General features: G+C 34.1%; 1 protein-coding gene across 2 annotated transcripts in view; it reads left to right on the top strand.

The window, feature by feature from the left end:
• Positions 1-13,673, top strand: part of LOC108706170 (transcriptional repressor scratch 1-like) — a 36,068-nt gene extending 22,395 nt beyond the window's left edge. For both annotated transcript variants that reach the window (XM_041566761.1, XM_041566760.1), the window contains exon 2: positions 9,059-13,673. In XM_041566761.1, coding sequence (XP_041422695.1) covers positions 9,059-9,783 — 725 coding nt within the window. In that variant the 3' untranslated portion in view covers positions 9,784-13,673. The remainder of the gene's footprint in view (positions 1-9,058) is intronic.
• The last annotated feature ends 11,140 nt before the right edge of the window (positions 13,674-24,813 follow it).

Raw genomic sequence — 24,813 nt, 5'->3', positions numbered from 1 at the left:
TATATATAGTGATCATATCCCCCTTATATATTTATATATAGTGATCATATCCCCCTTATATATTTATATATAGTGATCATATCCCCTTATATATTTATATATAGGGATCATATCCCCCTTATATATTTATATATAGTGATCATATCCCCCTTATATATTTATTATATAGTGATCATATCCCCTTATATATTTATATATAGTGATCATATCCCTTATATATTTATATATAGGATCATATCCCCTTATATATTTATATATAGTGATCATATCCCCTTATATATTTATATATAGTGATCATATCCCCTTATATATTTATATATAGTGATCATATCCCTTATATATTTATATATAGTGATCATATCCCCTTATATATTTATATTATAGTGATCATATCCCCTTATAGATTTATATATAGTGATCATATCCCCTTATAGATTTATATATAGTGATCATATCCCTTATATATTTATATATAGTGATCATATCCCCTTATATATTTATATATAGTGATCATATCCCCTTATATATTTATATATAGTGATCATATCCCCTTATATATTTATATATAGTGATCATATCCCCATTATATATTTATATATAGTGATCATATCCCCTTATATATTTATATATAGTTGATCATATCCCCCTTATATATTTATATATAGTGATCATATCCCCATATATATTTATATATAGTGATCATATCCCCTTATATATTTATATATAGTGATCATATCCCCTTATATATTTATATATAGTGATCATATCCCCTTATATATTTATATATAGTGATCATATCCCCTTATATTATTTATATATAGTGATCATATCCCCTTATATATTTATATATAGTGATCATATCCCCTTATATATTTATATATAAGTGATCATATCCTCCTTATATATTTATATATAGTGATCATATCCCCTTATATATTTATATATAGTGATCATATCCCCTATATATTTATATATAGTGATCATATCCCTTATATATTTATATATAGTGATCATATCCCCTTATAATTTATATATAGTGGATCATATCCCTTATAATTTATATATAGTGATCATATCCCCTTATATATTTATATATAGTGATCATATCCCCTTATATATTTATATATAGTGATCATATCCCCTTATATATTTATATATAGTGATCATATCCCCTTATATATTTATATATAGTGATCATATCCCTTATATATTTATATATAGTGATCATATCCCCTTATATATTTATATATAGTGATCATATCCCCTTATATATTTATATATAGTGATCATATCCCCTTATATATTTATATATAAGTGATCATATCCCCTTATATATTATATATAGTGATCATATCCCCTTATATATTTATATATAGTGATCATATCCCCTTATATATTTATATAGTGATCATATCCCCTTATATATTTATATATAGTGATCATATCCCCTTATAGATTTATATATAGTGATCATATCCCCTTATATATTATATATAGTGGATCATATCCCCTATATATTTATATAATAGTGATCATATCCCCTTATATATTTATATATAGTGATCAATATCCCCTTATATATTTATATATAGTGATCATATCCCCTTATATATTTATATAGTAGTGATCATATCCCCCTTATATATTTATATATAGTTGATCATATCCCCTTATATATTTATATATAGTGATCATATCCCCTTATGATATTTATATATAGTGATCATAATCCCCCTTATATATTTATATATAGTGATCATATCCCCTATATATTTATATATAGTGATCATATCCCCTATATATTTATATATAGTGATCATATCCCCCTATATATTTATATATAGTGATCATATCCCCCTTATATATTTATATATAGTGATCATATCCCCTTATATATTTATATAGTGATCATATCCCCTTATATATTTATATATAGTGATCATATTCCCCTTATATATTTATATATAGTGATCATATCCCCTTATATATTTATATATAGTGATCATATCCCCTTATATATTTATAATAGTGATCATATCCCCTTATATTATATATAGTGATCATATCCCCCTTATATATTTATATATAGTGATCATATCCCCTTATATATTTATATATAGTGATCATATCCCCTTATATATTTATATATAGTGATCATATCCCTTATATATTTATATATAGGATCATATCCCCTTATATATTTATATATAGTGATCATATCCCCTTATATATTTATATATAGTGATCATATCCCCCTTATATATTTATATATAGTGATCATATCCCCTTATATATTTATATATAGGGGATCATATCCCTTATATATTTATATAGTGATCATATCCCTTATATATTTAATATAGTGATCATATCCCCTTATATATTTATATATAGTGATCATATCCCCTTATATATTTATATATAGTGATCATATCCCCTTATATATTTTATATATAGTGATCATATCCCCTTATAGATTTATATATAGTGATCATATCCCCTTATAGATTTATATATAGTGATCATATCCCCTTATAGATTTATATATAGTGATCATATCCCCTTATATATTTATATATAGTGATCATATCCCCTTATAATATTTATATATAGTGATCATATCCCCTTATATATTTATATATAGTGATCATATCCCCTTATATATTATATATAGTGATCATATCCCCTTATATATTTATATATAGTGATCATATCCCCCTTATATATTTATATATAGTGATCATATCCCCTAATATATTTATATATAGTGATAAATATCCCCTTATATATTTATATATATGATCATATCCCCTTATATATTTATATATAGTGATCATATCCCCCTAATATTTATATATAGTGATCATATCCCCTTATATATTTATATATAGTGATCATATCCCCTATATATTTATATATAGTGATCATATCCCCTTAAAATTATTTATATATAGTGATCATATCCCCTTATATATTTATTATATATGATCATATCCCCTTATATATTATATATAGTGATCATATCCCCTTATATATTTATATATAGTGATCATATCCCCTTATATATTATATATAGTGATCATATCCCTTATATATTTATATATAGGATCATATCCCTTAATATTTTATATTAGTGATCATATCCCTTATATATTTATATATAGTGATCATATCCCCTTATATATTTATATATAGTGATCATATCCCCTTATATATTATATATAGTGATCATATCCCCTTATATATTTATATATAGTGATCATATCCCCTTATATATATATATAGTGATCATATCCCCTTATATATTTAATATAGTGATCATATCCCTTATATATTTATATATAGTGATCATATCCCCTTATAGATTATATATAGTGATCATATCCCCTTATAGTTTTATATATAGTGATCATATCCCCTTATAGATTTATATATAGTGATCATATCCCCTTATATATTTATATATAGTGATATATCCCCTTATATATTTATATATAGTGATCATATCCCTTATATATTTATATATAGTGATCATATCCCTTATATATTTATATATAGTGATCATATCCCCTTATTATTTATATATAGTGATCATATCCCCTTATAATTTATATATAGTGATCATATCCCCTTATATATTTATATATAGTGATCATATCCCTTATAGATTTATATATAGTGATCATATCCCCTTATATATTTAATATAGTGATCATATCCCCTAATATTTATAATAGTGATCATATCCCCTTATATATTTATATATAGTGATCATATCCCCTTATATATTTATATATAGTGATCATATCCCCTTATATATTTATATATAGTGATCTATCCCCCTTATATATTTATATATAGTGATCATATCCCCTTATATATTTATATATAGTGATCATATCCCTTATATATTTATATATAGTGATCATATCCCCCTTATATATTATATATAGTGATCATATCCCCTTATATATTTATATATAGTGATCTATCCCTTATATATTTATATATAGTGATCATATCCCCAATAATTTATTATAGTGATCATATCCCCTTATATATTTATATATAGTGATTATCCCTTTATTTTATATTATGATCTATCCCCTTATATTTTATTATAGTGATCAATCCAATATTATATATAGTATCATATCCTTTATATTTATATATATGTCATATCCCTTATATTTATAATAGTGTCATATCCCTTATATTATTAGTATCTATCCCTTATATTTTATATATGATCATATCCCCTTATATATTTATATATGTGTATATCCCCTTATATATTTATATATGTGATCATATCCCTAAATTTATATATAGGATCAATCCCTTATATTTTATATATAGTGATCATATCCCCTTATATATTATATATAGTGATCATATCCCCTTATATATTTATATATAGTGATCATATCCCTTATATATTTATATATAGGATCATATCCCTTATATATTTATATATATGATATATCCCTTATAATTTATATATAGTGATCATATCCCCTTATATATTATATATATATCAATCCCTTAATATTTATATATAGTGATCATATCCCCTTATATATTTATATATAGTGATCATATCCCCTTATAATTTATATATAGTGATCATATCCCTTATAATTATATATAGTGATCATATCCCCTTATATATTTATATATAGTGATCATATCCCCTATATATTTATATATAGTGATCATATCCCTTATATATTTATATATAGTGATCATATCCCTTATATATTATATATAGTATCATATCCCCTTATATATTTATATATAGTGATCATTCCCCTTATATATTTATATATAGTGATCATATCCCCTTATATATTTTATATAGTGATCATATCCCCTTATATATTTATATATAGTGATCATATCCCCTATATATTTATATATATGATCATATCCCCTATATATTTATATATAGTGATCATATCCCCTAATATATTTATTATAGTGATCATATCCCCCTTATATATTTATATATAGTGATCATATCCCCTTATATATTTATATATAGTGATCATATCCCCTTATATATTTATATATATGATCATATCCCCTTATATATTATATATAGTGATCATATCCCCTTATATATTTATATATAGTGATCATATCCCCTTATATATTTATAATATAGTGATCATATCCCCTTATATATTTATATATAGTGATCATATCCCCTTATATATTTATATATAGTGATCATATCCCCTTATATATTTATATATAGTGATCATATCCCTTATATATTTATATATAGTGATCATATCCCCTTATAATTTATATATAGTGATCATATCCCCTTATATATTTATATATAGTGATCATATCCCTTATATATTTATATATAGTGATCATATCCCCTTATATATTTATATATAGTGATCATATCCCTTATATATTTATATATAGTGATCATATCCCTTATAATTTATATATAGTGATCATATCCCCTTATATTTATATATAGTGATCATATCCCTTATAATTTATATATAGTGATCATATCCCTTTATATTTATATATAGTGATCATATCCCCTTATAGATTTATATATAGTGATCATATCCCCTTATAATTTATATATAGTGATCATTCCCTTATATATTTATATATAGTGATCATATCCCCTTATATATTATATATAGTGATCATATCCCTTATATATTTATATATAGTGATCATATCCCCTTATATATTTATATATAGTGATCATATCCCTTATATATTTATATATAGTGATCATATCCCCTTATAATTATATATAGTGATCATATCCCCTTATGATTTTATATAGTGATCATATCCCTATAGATTATATATAGTGATCATATCCCCTTATAATTTATATATAGTGATCATATCCCCTTATATATTTATATATAGTGATCATATCCCCTATATATTTATATATAGTGATCATATCCCCCTAATATATTTATATATAGTGATCATATCCCCTTATATATTTATATATAGTATCATATCCCCTTATATATTTATATATAGTGATCATATCCCCCTATATATTTATATATAGTGATCATATCCCCTTATATATTTATATATAGTGATCATATCCCCTTATATATTTATATATATGATCATATCCCTATATATTTATATATATGATCATATCCCCTTATATATTAATATAGTGATCATATCCCCTTATATATTTATATATAGTGATATATCCCCTTATATATTTATATATATGATCATATCCCTTATATATTTATATATAGTGATCATATCCCCTTTATATTTATATATAGTGATCATATCCCCTTATATATTTATATATAGTGATCATATCCCTTATATATTTATATATAGTGACATATCCCCTATATATTTATATATAGTGATCATATCCCCTTATATATTATATATAGTGATCATATCCCCTTATAATTTATATATAGTGATCATATCCCCTTATAATTTATATATAGTGATCATATCCCCTTTATATTTATATATAGTGATCATATCCCTTAATATTATATATAGTGATCATATCCCCTTATATATTTATATATATGATCATATCCCCTTATATATTTATATATAGTATCATATCCCTTATATATTTATATATAGTGATCATATCCCTTATATATTTATATATAGTGATCATATCCCCCTTATATTTATATATAGTGATCATATCCCTTATATATTTATATATAGTGAATCTAATCCCTTATATATTTATATATAGTGATCATATCCCTTATAATTTATATATATGTGATCATATCCCCTTATATATTTATATATAGTGATCATATCCCCTTATATATTTATTATAGTGATCATATCCCCTTATATATTTATATATAGTGATCATATCCCCTTATATATTTATATATAGTGATCATATCCCCTTATAGATTTATATATAGTGATCATATCCCCTTATAGATTTATATATAGTGATCATATCCCCTTATATATTTATATATAGTGATCATATCCCCTTATATATTTATATATAGTGATCATATCCCCCTTATATATTTATATATAGTGATCATATCCCCCTTATATATTTATATATAGTGATCATATCCCCCTTATATATTTATATATAGTGATCATATCCCCTTATATATTTATATATAGTGATCATATCCCCTAATATATTTATATATAGTGATCATATCCCCTTATATATTTATATATAGTGATCATATCCCCTATATATTTATATATAGTGATCATATCCCCCTAATATATTTATATATAGTGATCATATCCCCCTTATATATTTATATATAGTGATCATATCCCCCTTATATATTTATATATAATGATCATATCCCCTTATATATTTATATATAGTGATCATATCCCCTTATATATTTATATATAGTGATCATATCCCCCTTATATATTTATATATAGTGATCATATCCCCCTTATATATTTATATATAGTGATCATATCCCCTTATATATTTATATATAGGGATCATATCCCCTTATATATTTATATATAGTGATCATATCCCATTATATATTTATATATAGTGATCATATCTCCTTATATATTTATATATAGTGATCATATCCCCTTATAGATTTATATATAGTGATCATATCCCCTTATATATTTATATATAGTGATCATATCCCCTTATATATTTATATATAGTGATCATATCCCCTTATATATTTATATATAGTGATCATATCCCCTTATATATTTATATATAGTGATCATATCCCTTATATATTTATATATAGTGACATATCCCCTTATAGATTTATATATAGTGATCATATCCCTTATAGATTTATATATAGTGATCATATCCCCTTATAGATTTATATATAGTGATCATATCCCCTTATAGATTTATATATAGTGATCATATCCCCCTTATATATTTATATATAGTGATCATATCCCCTTATATATTTATATATAGTGATCATATCCCCTTATATATTTATATATAGTGATCATATCCCCTTATATATTTATATATAGTGATCATATCCCCTTATATATTTATATATAGTGATCATATCCCCTTATATATTTATATATAGTGATCATATCTCCTTATAGATTTATATATAGTGATCATATCCCCTTATAGATTTATATATAGTGATCATATCCCCTTATAGATTTATATATAGTGATCATATCCCCTTATAGATTTATATATAGTGATCATATCCCCCTTATATATTTATATATAGTGATCATATCCCCCTTATATATTTATATATAGTGATCATATCCCCCTAATATATTTATATATAGTGATCATATCCCCTTATATATTTATATATAGTTATCATATCCCCCTTATATATTTATATATAGTGATCATATCCCCCTAATATATTTATATATAGTGATCATATCCCCTTATATATTTATATATAGTGATCATATCCCCTTATATATTTATATATAGTGATCATATCCCCCTAATATATTTATATATAGTGATCATATCCCCCTTATATATTTATATATAGTGATCATATCCCCTTATATATTTATATATAGTGATCATATCCCCTTATATATTTATATATAGTGATCATATCCCCTTATATATTTATATATAGTGATCATATCCCCCTTATATATTTATATATAGTGATCATATCCCCTTATATATTTATATATAGTGATCATATCCCCTTATATATTTATATATAGTGATCATATCCCCTTATATATTTATATATAGTGATCATATCCCCTAATATATTTATATATAGTGATCATATCCGCTTATATATTTATATATATAGTGATCATATTCTCTTATATATTTATATATAGTGATCATATCCCCTTATATATTTATATATAGTGATCATATCTTCAGTGACTCTCTCCTCCCTTGAATATATACCCCATTTAATACAGGACAATACCTAAAGGCTGGCAGTGAGAGGATGACAGTTGTGTAGCACAGAAGGTGTCATCACTGTAGATTTTGGATATTAATGGTAAAGCCCAATGTCAAATTTCCATGTGTTGTGTGTTTCAGGATACATCAGTGAGTACATCGCACCTTCTGTTTATGATGGAGACAGTGATGGAGTCATCAAAGTCCCTTCCCCTGACACCCTCTACAGTACGGTACACAGTGAATATGGAGCAGCGGACTCGGAGCCCCCCGACAGTCCACGTTCTGAAATCACGGATGGCTACATCAATGGAGACACAGCAGTGAGTGAGGGCTACTCGGTGGATGCCTTCTTTATCACAGATGGGAGATCTCGGCGTAAGGTGCTGAGTGGGGGGCGCTCCATTCAGAGGCACAGCTGTAGCGAGTGCGGCAAGAGCTACGCCACGTCTTCCAACCTGAGTCGGCACAAGCAGACTCACCGCAGCCTGGACAGCAAACTGGCCAAGAAGTGCCCCACGTGTGGCAAGGTATATGTGTCCATGCCGGCCATGGCCATGCACCTTCTCACCCACGACCTCAAGCACAAGTGTGAGACCTGCGGAAAGGCCTTCAGCCGGCCGTGGCTCCTTCAGGGTCACATGAGGTCCCACACAGGGGAGAAGCCATTTGCTTGTGCCCACTGTGGGAAAGCCTTTGCTGACCGCTCCAACCTCCGTGCCCACATGCAGACCCACTCGGCCTTTAAACACTACAAGTGCAAACGATGCAGCAAGACCTTCGCACTCAAGTCCTACCTAAATAAGCACTACGAGTCGGCCTGCTTCAAGGGAGCTGAGCCTCCAATGAGCCCCCTGGAGGACTGAGCTGCACTTCACCCAACAACCCAACGGCCAACAACCCAACGTCCAATAGCCAAACACCCAACAACCCAACACCCAATAACCCAACGCCCAACGACAGCTCTTTAGAAAGTTCTGGAATCACAGCACCCCAGAGGGAAAGAAACTCACCTCTTAAGTTCTTCATGATCACCAACCTGCTAAATCTGGTGCTGTTATTTTCATCCCCTGTGGGCCTGGAACCTTTAATGAGAGGCTGAAGTTGGAAGCTGGTGGGTGATGTTGGGATTCTCTCTTCTCGTTAATTTAGGTTTTGAATTGGAAGTCGGGTACTTGTTCATGTTCTTCCTCATTGATACTAAATGACTTGGTTTGGGGGAGACAGGATGGGGTTCTGCTCACATTCTCACCCCTGACGCTTTTGGCGTTAATGTTTATGTTAAGACAAATAGCCGAATATTTTAAACCAATATGTTTGTATTAACGTCAAAACTGTCATGCAGAGAATATTGCCTCTATTTATATAGGAGCACATGGCTGGGGTGCAAGGGCAGCCTGTTTTCTAGGGGTACTTAGGGATTTCTCCAGCTTTTTAGTTGCTGTGGAATACAGAAAGGCCTGCAGTTGGTCACTTTTAATGTAGAGTTCCAATACTAGTGGTGGGAGTTTGAAGGGCCCAGGTCTCTGTGTCTCCCCCAGTACATGGAGGAACTGGGAGATTGTGAAGGTAGGTAGGTAGGTAGGTAGTAGGATCAGCACAATGTTAGAGACAGATGCATGGGGAATCAGGGGGATACAGTTCAATAAAGGGGCTGATACATGTCTGTTCATCAACGCTATACATAAAGTGAGAACATTTATTTTCCGTCCCACAGTCATTTTAAATGTGATATCTAATTAATATTTAATGTCTACATCTGAAACGAAAGCCATTTACTATTTTCTGATCCCAAAGAGCCAAAGCAATCTGAAAATCCTCTGTATAAACAAACCCCACCCGTCCCCCAGCTACAGCCAATTATCTTTCTAGATTAGGGGTGTCCAAAAGGTAGAAAGGGATGTACCAGTAGACCTTTAGCTGGTGATCAGTAGTGATCACTATCCTCACTGCCTGAGTATTAAATATAGGCTGGGGCTCAGTTTGAGGTTAGATCACTATCCTCACTGCCCGAGTATTAAATATAGGCTGGGGTTCAGTTTAAGGTTAGAGCACTATAGTCACTGCCTGAGTATTAAATATAGGCTGGGGCTCAGTTTGAGGTTAGATCACTATAGTCACTGCCCGAGTATTAAATATAGGCTGGGGCTCAGTTTAAGATTAGATCACTATAGTCACTGCCCGAGTATTAAATATAGGCTGGGGCTCAGTTTAGGCTTAGAGCACTATAGTCACTGCCCGAGTATTAAATATAGGCTGGGGCTCAGTTTGAGGTTAGATCACTATAGTCACTGCCCGAGTATTAAATATAGGCTTGGGCTCAGTTTGAGGTTAGATCACTATAGTGACTGCCCGAGTATTAAATATAGGCTGGGGTTCAGTTTGAGGTTAGATCACTATAGTCACTGCCCGAGTATAAATCATGGATATGGCAACCTCAGAGCCACCAAGAGGAGGAGACTTTTCATCTTATGCCCCCACCGTATCCATCTGATAGTTTTACTCAAATCCGGCCAAAAAGGTTATGTTGAACTGTAGCTCACTGATAAGTGTTTCAGCTCATCCCACTGGATATCATGTGCTGATAGCGGTCATCCAATAAAGTTAAAGTAAAACTGTGTGTGAACCACATCCTCAATATAAATGAATTGCAGTGTAAATACTCGTCCTACATACTCAAATGAGTTAAATAATGGTATTGGCTCAGTACAGGGAAAAGGTTGGGCAGCTTTGTCCTATAGTCAATAGACAGAATTAGTGAAAGAATATTTATTTCATTACCAACTGTCACCAGTACAAACAACTGCTATTTGGTCCTATAGGGCTGCAACACAACAGCGCCACCTCCTGGTCTATACACAGAGAATTCTCAGTGACAATAATAATAATAATAATAATAATAATGATATTAATAATAATGATCCAGCTCTTTTATTATCTGTTCCTAAATCATCATTTCCATCCTGACTGCTGAGACATTGGGGGCTCAGTGTGTGAGAGACAAGTGGGCGCATGGAATGTCGCATGTGATCCTGCATGAGATTTGCTTTGGCCTTTATGTATCTTCTATTCATCCCATTCATCCCATGTGCCCCCCCTGTCCCCAATAATAAGAGGGTTTAGTGATGAACCCCCAGAGGCTTAGAAAGCAGCAGAAGGATTTGGAGAGGAAGGAGCAGAGTAACTGAGCATTATGGGAAATTGCAGAACATGGAACCACTGGCCTTGATGAACAGACCTGACAAGGGGTCCCCTATGAATTAAGGGGGGGAGGGGCAGATAAATAAGCTGTAACATGGGGGAGCCATAAGATCAATGATCCACTTCCGTGTATATTAAATGAAACTAAAGGGCACTTGCCCCCTTGCTGCCAACTCTACATCTCACCAACTGCCTATTTTTCCCTCTATTGAACTCAAAGGTTTCCCTTCCAGGGCACCTAAGACCCCCCCCCCCCGCCATGGCAGCAAAGGGGTTAATTCCTGACCCTGTTTCATGAAATGTCTCTTAATCTTCCACATCAGGGGGGCTCAATTCTATTGCCTGGGGCAAATGTCTGACTTGAATATTTATGTAGAAAAGTCAGTATTTGGGCAGTGCCCCACGTGCAATAGAGTTGACGCCCCTGTTTCATATGAATGAGACTCGTTGCATGTTGCGTCTCGCTGATTTTCAATTGCACTTAATATTGCGCAGGATGCGCCCGAGATGCACCAGCAAATCCAATCAGCGCATCTCTTGGCTCCTCGCCCTGCGTCGCTTCACCCCTATCGCCCTTTCCATAAGGATCTGGGATGCGATTTATTGACGGCTTTTAGCAATAAGGTTCAACCTCGATATTGTCACTGCGCAGCCCGGGCAGAGCGACCGCTACGAAACGCAGGGCCCCCATTCCATGACTATGCCAAAGCATCAGCCACTTTTTATTTGGAGAGAAACACAAGATTTAAGTGAAAAGGGAATACGGTGATGAGAAATAATAAAGGGGTAACCAATAATAAGCTTAGGGATGGCGCATGGGCTGGGGGCTTGGCCCACTCTGCGCCGTTACTTTGGGGGGGTTTTGCATGCCATATTCTGGAATCTATGCCAATTTTGTAGGGGTTTGGGGTTTTTGCCAAATGTTAGTGCTTAGTTGCAATATATTCCCGAGTGGAAGAAGAAGCAATAATAATAATACTAATACTCATATAATAATAATGATAATAATAATAATGATAATAATACTAATGCATGCAGTTTGTAGGGTATGCGGTGATTCTGAGTGATCAGGTACTGCCTCAATTATTCTAATATCAGGGATTATTTGCTTTGGGGAATAGGGGGGCAGCAGTGCATGTGCCGGTGGGGTCTGCATTACTAGCGCCCCCTTTGCTTCCAGACCCCCAGACCCACCCACCTCTCGTACTTGTGCCAAGGGCATTGCCCAAATGAAAAGATTAACCCCCCCTGCACAGAGACTTGGGGAATGTTTTGCACATGTGTCTATCCCAGGTATCAGAGTTGTACCCCAATATATTGGGACCCCGTTCAAAACTCAGTATTGTATTTCTAATCTCCCAAACAGAACATTCACTTCAGCCCAAAACCATTGTGTTTGCCCCCCCCCCCGTCTCCAGCAGGGAGGGTAACAGCATATTAGGGTCAAGGCCTGGGATATTAAAGGGGTTTTTCACCATCAAACACTTTTTTTCAGTTCAGTTGTTTTCATATAGTTCAACAGAAACAGAGACTTTCTGCAATTACTTTCAATTTTCTATTTGTGATTGTTTTTCTAATATTGAAGTGTAAAGTAACATTTTTTTACCTTCTAAAACAGCTCTGGGAGTGGGGGGTCGCCGACCCTGTAAACTGTTCTAGTTTAGTTGATCCATTTCTTATCGTTGTCCCTGCTGAGCAGAATCCCTGAGTGTCCTTAAAGGGATCCTGTCATGAGAAAACATGTTTTTTTTCAAACACATCAGTTAATAGTGCTTCTCCAGCAGAATTCTGCACTGAACCCCATTTTTTAACAGAGCAAACAGATTTTGTTATATTCAATTTTGATATCTGACATGGGGCTAGACATATTGTCAATTTCTCAGCTGCCCCCAGTCATGTGACTTGTGCTCTGATAAACTTCAATCACTCTTTACTGCTGTACTGCAAGTTGGACTGATATCACCTTCTCCCTTTCCCTCCCCTGCAGCCAAACAACAGAACAATGGGAAGGTAAAGAGCAGGGGCGTAACTATAGAAGAAGCAGACCCTGCGGTTGCAGGGGGACCCAGGAGTGTAGGGGGCCCAGTGAGACCCTAATTAATTAGCAATTTTAGTATATCTTGGTAAAATAGGCCAACTTATAAATATTTTGGGGCCCTAAATTGAACTTGCTATGGGGCCCAGTAACAACTAGTTACGCCACTGGTAAAGAGATAGTTAGATTCCTAACACAAGGTAACAGCTGCCTGGAAGATCTAAGAACAGCACTTAATAGTAAAAGCCACATTCAGTTACATTAAGTAGGAGAAATAAGAGCCTGCCAGAAAGTAATTCCATCCTAAAGTGCAGGCACAAGTCACATGACTGAGGGCAGCTGGGAAATTGACAATATGTCTAGCCCCATGTCAGATTTCAAAATTGAATATAAAAAAATCTGTTTGCTCTTTTGAGAAATGGATTTCAGTGCAGAATTCTGCTGGAGCAGCACTATTAACTGATGTGTTTTGGAAATAACATGTTTTCCCCTGACAGTATCCCTTTAAAGGCAGCTGTTAGACTTTATACAATAGTTGCATGTATATTCCCCATAGATCCTACTGATCAACTAATTGTATCAACTAATTGTATCAACTAATTGTATCAACTAAATGTATCAACTGATTTAATCAGTTGATACATTTATTTGATCCAATTAGTTGTTCCAATTAGTTGATATAATCAGTCTGATTATATCAACTGATTGGATCAACTAATTGTATCAACTACATGTAGTAAAATTGTAACAGAAGCTGCACCTGAATTACTGAGCTGTCAGACTCAAACACCAGAGACACAAACATTCAACTTTACACTTAGATTTTGGAAAAATGATAAGAAATAAAAAATATAAAGCAACTGGAAAAGGTCTTTATTTCTGGGGAATAATCTGAAAACAACTGAACTGAAAAAAAAAAAAAAGCGTTCGAAGGTGAACTTCCCCTTTAAAGTCAATATTCAGTAGCAGCCAATGAAAGGGAATGTGTGAGCTCAGAGCTGCCCCCTGCAGGAGAGGAAGTGCAGCAGCAGCAGCAGCACATGGATCTACGGAGAGAGAGAAGGGTCACATTTGTGTCTGGGTTCCTGGAAGCAATGGGAGCAGCGTTTCCCCAATGTATTACATGCACTGCAGCTTTAACCCTTAGTCTGCCAACACTCCAATGAGTGGGCAGCCCTTCCGGCAGAGGGAGGGGGTTCTTTTGATATTTCCATGTATCGTTCATGTTATGCATTGCCTGCAGCCGCTTGGCTCACGTTAGATAAGAATTTGCCAGAAAATGACTTTTTTTGGATGAAAAGAAAAAGAAAAAAAGAAAAAAAAAGCTTTGAAATTCTTTGCGGACGTTTGAGAGGAGAAGACGCCGGTGATTCACAAAGAGGAGTTTTTATTTTTTATGGAAATCGGACAATTCCTCGTGTGAAACACGTTCCGAGACTCATTGGGGCGTCAGAAAAGCCATGCGGAGAAATTGGACATTTCTGGAAGCACTTGGATTGCTCTCATATCTAGTGATAACCCTCTTATTTACTCTTCATAATGTGAAAGCAGCACAATAGTACTACTGAGTATTACTCTGTGGCGCCTTTCCTTGCCCGAGCACCTCACTGCCCCAATACACCCCCAAATCCCCCTCTCTTTCCTATTCAGGCTGGGTGTGGCCCCGTGCACTTACCCAGAAATATTCCTCTGTACCCCATTTCACAAGAGCAACATTATTGGGGTGACTGTGTTGGGCTGACTACCCCTAAACAAACAGGAAACACATTATTCAACGAAGCCCCCTATGATGTCATTGCCCTGCCCCTGTTACACCATCATCCCTCTCTCTTATGTAATCATCTGTCTCTCTTATGCCATCATCCCTCTCTTTTATGTCATCATCCTGCTCTCTAATGTCATCATCCCTCTCTCTTATGCCATCATCCCTCTCTCTTATGTCATCATAACTCTCTCTTATGTCATCATCCCTCTCTCTTATGTCATCATCCCTCTCTCTTATGCCATCATCCCTCTCTCTTATGCCATCATCCCTCTCTCTTATGTCATTGTCACTCTCTCTTATGTCATCATCCCTCTCTCTTATGCCATCATTCCTCTCTCTTATGTCATTGTCACTCTCTCTTATGTCATCATCACTCTCTCTTATGCCATCGTCCCTCTCTCTTATGCCATCGTTCCTCTCTCTTATGTCATCGTCCCTCTCTCATGTCATCGTCCCTCTCTCTTATGTCATCATCCCTCACTCTTATGTAATCATCCCTCTCTCTTATGTTATCTTCCCTCTCTCTTATGTCATCGTCCCTCTCTCTTATGTTATCGTCCCTCTCTCTTATGTCATCGTCACTCTCTCATGTCATCATCCCTCTCCCTTATGTTATCATCACTCTCTCTTATGTCATCATCCCTCTCTTTTATGACATCATCCCTCTCTTTTATGACATCATCCCTCTCTCTTATGTCATCATCCCGCTCTCTCATGTCATCATCCCTCTCTTTTATGACATCATCCCTCTCTCTAATGTCATCATCCCTCTCTTTTTGTCATCATACCTCTCTTTTATGACATCATCCCTCTCTCTTATGTCATCATCCTGCTCTCTCATGTCATCATCCCTCTCTCTAATGTCATCATCCCTCTCTCTTATGTCATCATCCCTCTCTCTTATGCCATCATCCCTCTCTCTTATGTCATCATCCTGCTCTCTTATGTCATCATCCCTCTCTCTAATGTCATCATAACTCTCTCTTATGCCATTATCCCTCTTTCTTATGTCATCATCCCTCTCTCTTATGTCATCATCCCTATCTCTTGTGTCATCATCTCTCTCTCTTATGTCTTCATCACTCTCTCTTATGTCTTCATCACTCTCTCTTATGTCATCATCCCTCTCTCTTATGTCATCATCCCTCTCTCTTATGTCATCATCTCTCTCTCTTATGTCATCATCCCTCTCTCTTATGTCATCATTCCTCTCTCTTATGTCCTCATCCCTCTCTCTTATGTGATCATCACTCTCTCTTATGTCATCATCACTCTCTCTTATGTCATCATCCCTCTCTCTTATGCCATCATCCATCTCTCTTATGTCATCATCCCTCTCTCTTATGTCATCATCCCTCTCTCTTATGCCATCATCCCTCTCTCTTATATCATCATCCCTCTCTGGCTAATATTAATAGTAACCCCAATATCACCCCATCTGCCCCTGGAAAGTATAAAACACTGCAGAAATGGTATTGGTGTAACACTTCAGGGATGTCCGAACGTCTGTCTTCCAATAGTTGTTAAACTACAACTCCCAGCACCCCTCTCTGCAGAACACAACAGCTGCAGGGCAAAAGGAAGGGCCTCCCTCTAATAACAAGGCCTGGGACTATAGATAGCAAATTGCACACTTGCCCCCGGCCTGAATGGGGAAAACACTGAGCCCCTCTCCATCTAGTGACATCCCTGTCTCTGAGCCCAAAGGCTAGCACTCTAGTGATGCTGCTCAGACAAGGAAAGAGCCACAAAACCTTCAGGTATTTCTGCACTTGTTGCATTTATTTAAGACAAAAAGTTGGAACTTGTGGATTTTTGTACTGGGCTCATCGCCCGCCGCCTCGGTGTAAATAGGAGATTTGGCAGCCATTTTTTTGCAGCTGCTTCGATACGAGGCTGGGGGGACATTTGTTGAGGGAGTTAATGAGTTCCCAAAGCCCCTTTCCCCTCAGGGGGGGCACATAGTTGGGATTATATTTTGCGCATACTGAGGGGGGCGCTGTTAGAATGGAAAGCACAATGTACTTATAATATGCCTTTACTGCACCTCCCAATAAACAATTCAAGCAAAAGGGCCCCTGTGTCTTATTCCTGGGGAGTCCAGGGGGGGCAGTGTATCTTATTCCTGGGGAGTCCAGGGGGGGCAGTGTATCTTATTCCTGGGGAGTCAAGGGGGGGCAGTGTATCTTATTCCTGGGGAGTCCAGGGGGGGCAGTGTATCTTATTCCTGGGGAGTCCAGGGGGGGCAGTGTATCTTATTCCTGGGGAGTCCAGGGGGGGCAGTGTATCTTATTCCTGGGGAGTCCAGGGGGGGCAGTGTATCTTATTCCTGGGGAGTCAAGGGGGGCAGTGTATCTTATTCCTGGGGAGTCCAGGGGGGGCAGTGTATCTTATTCCTGGGGAGTCCAGGGGGGGCAGTGTATCTTATTCCTGGGGAGTCAAGGGGGGGCAGTGTATCTTATTCCTGGGGAGTCCAGGGGGGCAGTGTATCTTAATCCTGGGGAGTCCAGGGGGGCAGTGTATCTTATTCCTGGGGAGTCCAGGGGGGCAGTGTATCTTATTCCTGGGGAGTCCAGGGGGGGCAGTGTATCTTATTCCTGGGGAGTCCAGGGGGGGGGCAGTGTATCTTATTCCTGGGGAGTCCAGGGAGGGGCAGTGTATCTTATTCCTGGGGAGTCAAGGGAGGGGCAGTGCATCTTATTCCTGGGGAGTCAAGGGGGGCAGTGTATCTTATTCCTGGGGAGTCCAGGGGGGGCAGTATATCTCTTGGGGAATCTAAACCTCCCTCATTATTCTCCTCCAATGACTGGCAATACAATGAGAGCCAAGGGGCGACACTGATTTTAACTTGAAATAAAGTTCCGGGTGCAGTAAAGCACAATGACAAAGCCCCCCACAGGAACTGTAAGAGGCAAATTTTATCTTAAGTGAAGAGTCAGCTCTTTAGCCTAGAGAATGTGTCCCCTGGAGCCGCTCCCTCCGGCCATGGGAGAGAAAAAGGAGGAGAAAACAAATTCCCCATTGAATTGTACCAAGTCCCCTTGTGCCCAAGTATTTGCCCTAAATATTCTTCTAGAGATCAGTGATTGTGTGTATTGGGGTTACCTGCACCCCCTCATGTACCCACCTTTATCCACAGCACTGTCCCATGAACAGAACCACAAGCCCATAGTATATGTCAGAAATATAAAGAGTGTCTTTAATGGTCTCATATGTATATATGTATATACAGTATATACTCACACTCATGAGATACACCAGCTACATTGACTATTTCCTGCACCCCCCCAATAACACAATAGGCAATAGTCTTGTATTAACAAGAGCATAGATCCAAAAGTGGGTCAGTCTTCCCCTTTACACAACACTGGAAATGTCCCTCTGAAATATACTGTACACTTGTGGGCTCCAGTGCTCAATGGGACAGTAATGAAATAGAGAAAGTACAGAGAAGAGCAACTAAACTGATAAAGGGAATGAAAGGGATCAGTTATGGGGAAAGACAAGTTGAGATTGGTTACACTGGAGAAGAGACAGTTAAGGGGGATATGATCACTATATATCAATATATATTGGGATATGATCACTATATATCAATATATAAGGGGATATGATCACTATATATAAATATATAAGGGGATATGATCACTATATATAAATATATAAGGGGATATGATCACTATATATAAATATATAAGGAGATATGATCACTATATATAAATATATAAGGGGATATGATCACTATATATAAATATATAAGGGGATATGATCACTATATATAAATATATAAGGGGATATGATCACTATATATAAATATATAAGGGGATAAGATCACTATATATAAATATATAAGGGGGATATCATCACTATATATAAATATATAAGGGGATATGATCACTATATATAAATATATAAGGGGATATGAGCACTATATATAAATATATAAGGGGGATATCATCACTATATATAAATATATAAGGGGATATGATCACTATGTTTAAATATATAAGGGGGGTATGATCACTATATATAAATAGATAAGGGGGATATGATCACTATATATAAATATATAAGGGGATATGATCACTATATATAAATATATAAAGGGGATATGATCACTATATATAAATATATAAGGGGATATGATCACTATATAAAAATATATAAGGGGGTATAATCACTATATATAAATATATAAGAGGGATATGATCACTATATATAGATATATAAGGGGGATATGATCACTATATATAAATATATAAGGGGGATATGATCACTATATATAAATATATAAGGGGATATGATCACTATATATAAATATATAAGGGGATATGATCACTATATATAAATATATAAGGGGATATGATCACTATATATAAGTATATAAGGGGATATGATTACTATATATAAATATATAAGGAGATATGATCACTATAAATAAATATATAAGGGGGATATGATCACTATATATAAATATATAAGGGGATATGATCACTATATATAAATATATAAGGGATATGATCACTATATATAAATATATAAGGGGGATATGATCACTATATATAAATATATAAGGGGATATGATCACTATATATAAATATATAAGGGGGATATGATCACTATATATAAATATATAAGGAGATATGATCACTATATATAAATATATAAGGGGATATGATCACTATATATAAATATATAAGGGGGATATGATCACTATATATAAATATATAAGGGGATATGATCACTATATATAAATATATAAGGGGATATGATCACTATATATAAATATATAAGGGGGACATGATCACTATATATAAATATATAAGGGGATATGATCACTATATATAAATATATAAGGGGGTATGATCACTATATAAAAATAGATAAGGGGATATGATCACTATATATAAATATATTAGGGGATATGATCACTATATATAAATATATAAGGGGATATTATCACTATATATAAATATATAAGGGGGGATACGATCACTATATCTAAATATAAAAGGGGGATATGATCACTATATATAAATTTATAAGGGGGATATGATCACTATATATAAATATATAAGGGGGGATATGATCACTATATATAAATATATAAGGCATATATGATCACTATATATAAATATATAAGGGAATATGATCACTATATATAAATATATAAGGGGATATGATCATTATATATAAATATAGAAGGGGATATGATCACTATATATAAATATATAAGGGGGATATGATCACTATATATAAATATATAAGGGGGTATGATCACTATAAATACATATAAAAGGGGGATATGATCACTATATATAAATATATAAGGCGGATATGATCACTATATCTAAATATATAAGGGGATATGATCACTATATATAAATATATAAGGGGATATGATCACTATATATAAATATATAAGGTGGCAGTATTGAAATAGAGAAAGTACAGAAAAGACTAAGCTGATATTTAGGGGCAGATTTATCAAGGGTCGAATTCCGAAGTAAAAAATACTTTGAAATTCAACCATCGAATTGAAATACTTTGACTTCGAATATCGAAGTCAAAGTATTTTTCACCGAATTTGGCTATCGAACGATCAATGTAAAATCGAAACGAACTATTTTACTTTGAGGTGTGAAGACTTAGGGGGGTATTTATCAAGGGTCGAATTGAAATCCCTCGACTTCGAATATCGAAGTCAAGAGATTTTTAGCGTATTCGATCGTTCGAACGATCAAATAGAAATTGTTCGAATCAAACAATTAGAACGATTTTTAGCGATCGATCGATGGATTTCTATTTGACCAAAAAAAAACCTTAGAAAAGTACTCTGGAAGGTCCCCATAGGCCAACACTTCGGTAGCTTTAATTTGGCGAAGAAGTCAATGTTTTTTTAAAGAGACAGTAGTCGATTATCGAATGGTCGAATCGAAGTCGAATGGTCGAAGAACCCAAAAATTTTCTTCGAAATTTCTTCGAAAACTTTTTGAAATTCCAACCATTCACTTGAGCTTAATAAATCTGCCGCTTAGTGTAGATGTGACCCCCAGAAAGTCTGGTCTCTTGTTTTCTCTAATTCTATGTCCCCCTGGGGCTCCTTCCCTATTCTCACATATGAAGCATTCTCCCCCCCCCCATCCTTAACTCCGCGACTGCCCCCCCCCCCACTCCCCCATCACAGATTCGGCACAGACTGTTCAATGACATTTCTCAAAGAAGGACATTCAGATAAGGATCTTGTGTGACGGAGAGAAGAAGTGATTTATATTTAGTTCCCCACACACTGACCTCCCATCCATCTCAGGGCGACACTCACACTCCCAAGAACAAGGTCCCAGCTAAGAATAAATCCGACTGATACTGAAATAGAAATTCCCAAAGAGGAAGAGACTTCAAACATAACGAGGCACCGCCATTGTCTGTGAACTAGAGACCCCAAGACTTTCCCATATATTATATAGGGGGTTATTTATCAAGGTCCGAAATTTATCTCAATATCGGCTGCTACAAACTCCCATCTAACGCCTATTTATTAATACATTAATATATTTATTAATACATTTTCCCAAAAACTTGCTTTGCGGGAAAAGCTCAGATTTTCATGATTTTTTCGTGAATTTTTCCCGAAAACCCCCGACACAACCACAAAATCAATGGGACTGTTCCCATTGACTTTTATGCAACCTCGACAGGTTTGAGATGACGTGTTTTTATATTCTGGCTTTTTAGCCCTCGGGTTTAATCAATTTAGGGTATTCAGAGCTTAGTAAATAACAACCTTATAGTCAGTTATTTTGTTACATTTTCTACTGGAATCATTTATTTGACTTCTAATACATCTGCCAGGAAATGAACCCCCCCTAAATAAAAGATCTTTCCCCATAACTGATCCCTTCCATTCCCTTTATCAACTTAGTTGCTCTTCTCTGTACTTTCTCTATTTCATTACTATCCCCCTTATATATTTATATATAGTGATCATATCCCCCTTATATATTTATATATAGTGATCATATCCCCCTTATATATTTATATATAGTGATCATATCCCCTTATATATTTATATCTAGTGATCATATCCCCTTATATATTTATATATAGTGATCATATCCCCCTTATATATTTATATATAGTGATCATATCCCCTTATATATTTATATATAGTGATCATATCCCCTAATATATTTATATATATAGTGATCATATCCCCTTATATATTTATATATAGTGATCATATCCCCATTATATATTTATATATATAGTGATCATATCCCCCTTATATATTTATATATAGTGATCATATCTCCTTATATATTTATATATAGTGATCATATCCCCCTTATATATTTATATATAGTGATCATATCCCCTTATATATTTATATATAGTGATCATATCCCCTTATATATTTATATATAGTGATCATATCCCCTTATATATTTATATATAGTGATCATATCCCCTTATATATTTATATATAGTGATCATATCCCCTTATATATTTATATATAGTGATCATATCCCCTTGTATATTTATATATAGTGATCATATCCCCTTATATATTTATATATAGTGATCATATCCCCCTTATATATTTATATATAGTGATCATATCCCCTTATATATTTATATATAGTGATCATATCCCCTTATATATTTATATATAGTGATCATATCCCCTTATATATTTATATATAGTGATCATATCCCCCTTATATATTTATATATAGTGATCATATCCCCCTTATATATTTATATATAGTGATCATATCCCCTTATATATTTATATATAGTGATCATATCCCCTTATATATTTATATATAGTGATCATATCCCCTTATATATTTATATATAGTGATCATATCCCCTTATATATTTATATATAGTGATGTATTAGGGCAAAGGAAACACAAAGCTGATATATAAAAACAAAGGAGCAAGAAAGGCTTAATGTCGTGGATCTCACAGGATAAGTAAGTGAGAACATGGAAGAACTGGAAGTGGTCGTCCTGAACATCAGATATGAAATTCTTCCTCAATGTGTGAGACAGAAAGACACAATGAACTCTATCCAAAGCTTTACTTTCCTCTAAGCCAACAACATCAAGATCTTCTCTGTTATTCCTGGAATCTTCTATCACCTCCCTGACAAGGACTAAAGTGTCATCAGTTTGTCTCTTTATAGGTCCCTGGTGAGGCCTCATCTGGAGTATGGGGGCAGTTTTGGACTCCAGTCCTTAAGAGGGATATAAATGAGCTGGAGAGAGTGCAGAGACTAAGTGCAACTAAACTGGTTAGAGGGAGGGAAGAGTTAAATTATGAGGGGAGACTGACAAGGTTGGGGTTGTTTTCTCTGGGGGAAAAAAGGCGCTTGTGAGGGGACATGATTAGACTTTACAAGTACATTAGAGGACATTATAGACAAATAGCAGGGGACCTTTTTACCCATAAAGAGAATCACGTACCAGAGGCCTCCCCTTCAGACTAGAGGAAAAGAAGTTTCATTTAAAGGAACAGAGTAGGGGGTTCATCACAGTGAGGACAGTGAGGTTGGGGAATGCACTGCCGGGTGATGATTCAGTTAATGACTATAAAGGATAAGTAAACAATAAAAATAAGTGAATGTAAATGTAGCAGAGACTTGAGTGCACTTTCATTGTGTGTATGTTTCTACTGCTGCTGCTAATGTGCAAATAACCCGTGTGTAATGGTGCAACTCCCTGCAACTCCCAGTACCTTGTATCGTTCTGTGCAACAAAGGATCCAGTGACAGAGATGGTTTATTGCAGCAAAAGAACTGGTTTATTTACAGTGAACAGTTGCAATGAAGTAGTTACAGACACGTTGATGACAAGCAGAGAGATAATAGTAGAATCCACTTTCAGAAG

Source organism: Xenopus laevis, chromosome 6L, assembly GCF_017654675.1.
Source record: "Xenopus laevis strain J_2021 chromosome 6L, Xenopus_laevis_v10.1, whole genome shotgun sequence".
Lineage (NCBI taxonomy): Eukaryota > Metazoa > Chordata > Amphibia > Anura > Pipidae > Xenopus > Xenopus laevis.
The sequence above is the reverse complement of the archived record's forward strand: the minus strand, read 5'-3'. Positions and strand labels throughout refer to the sequence as shown.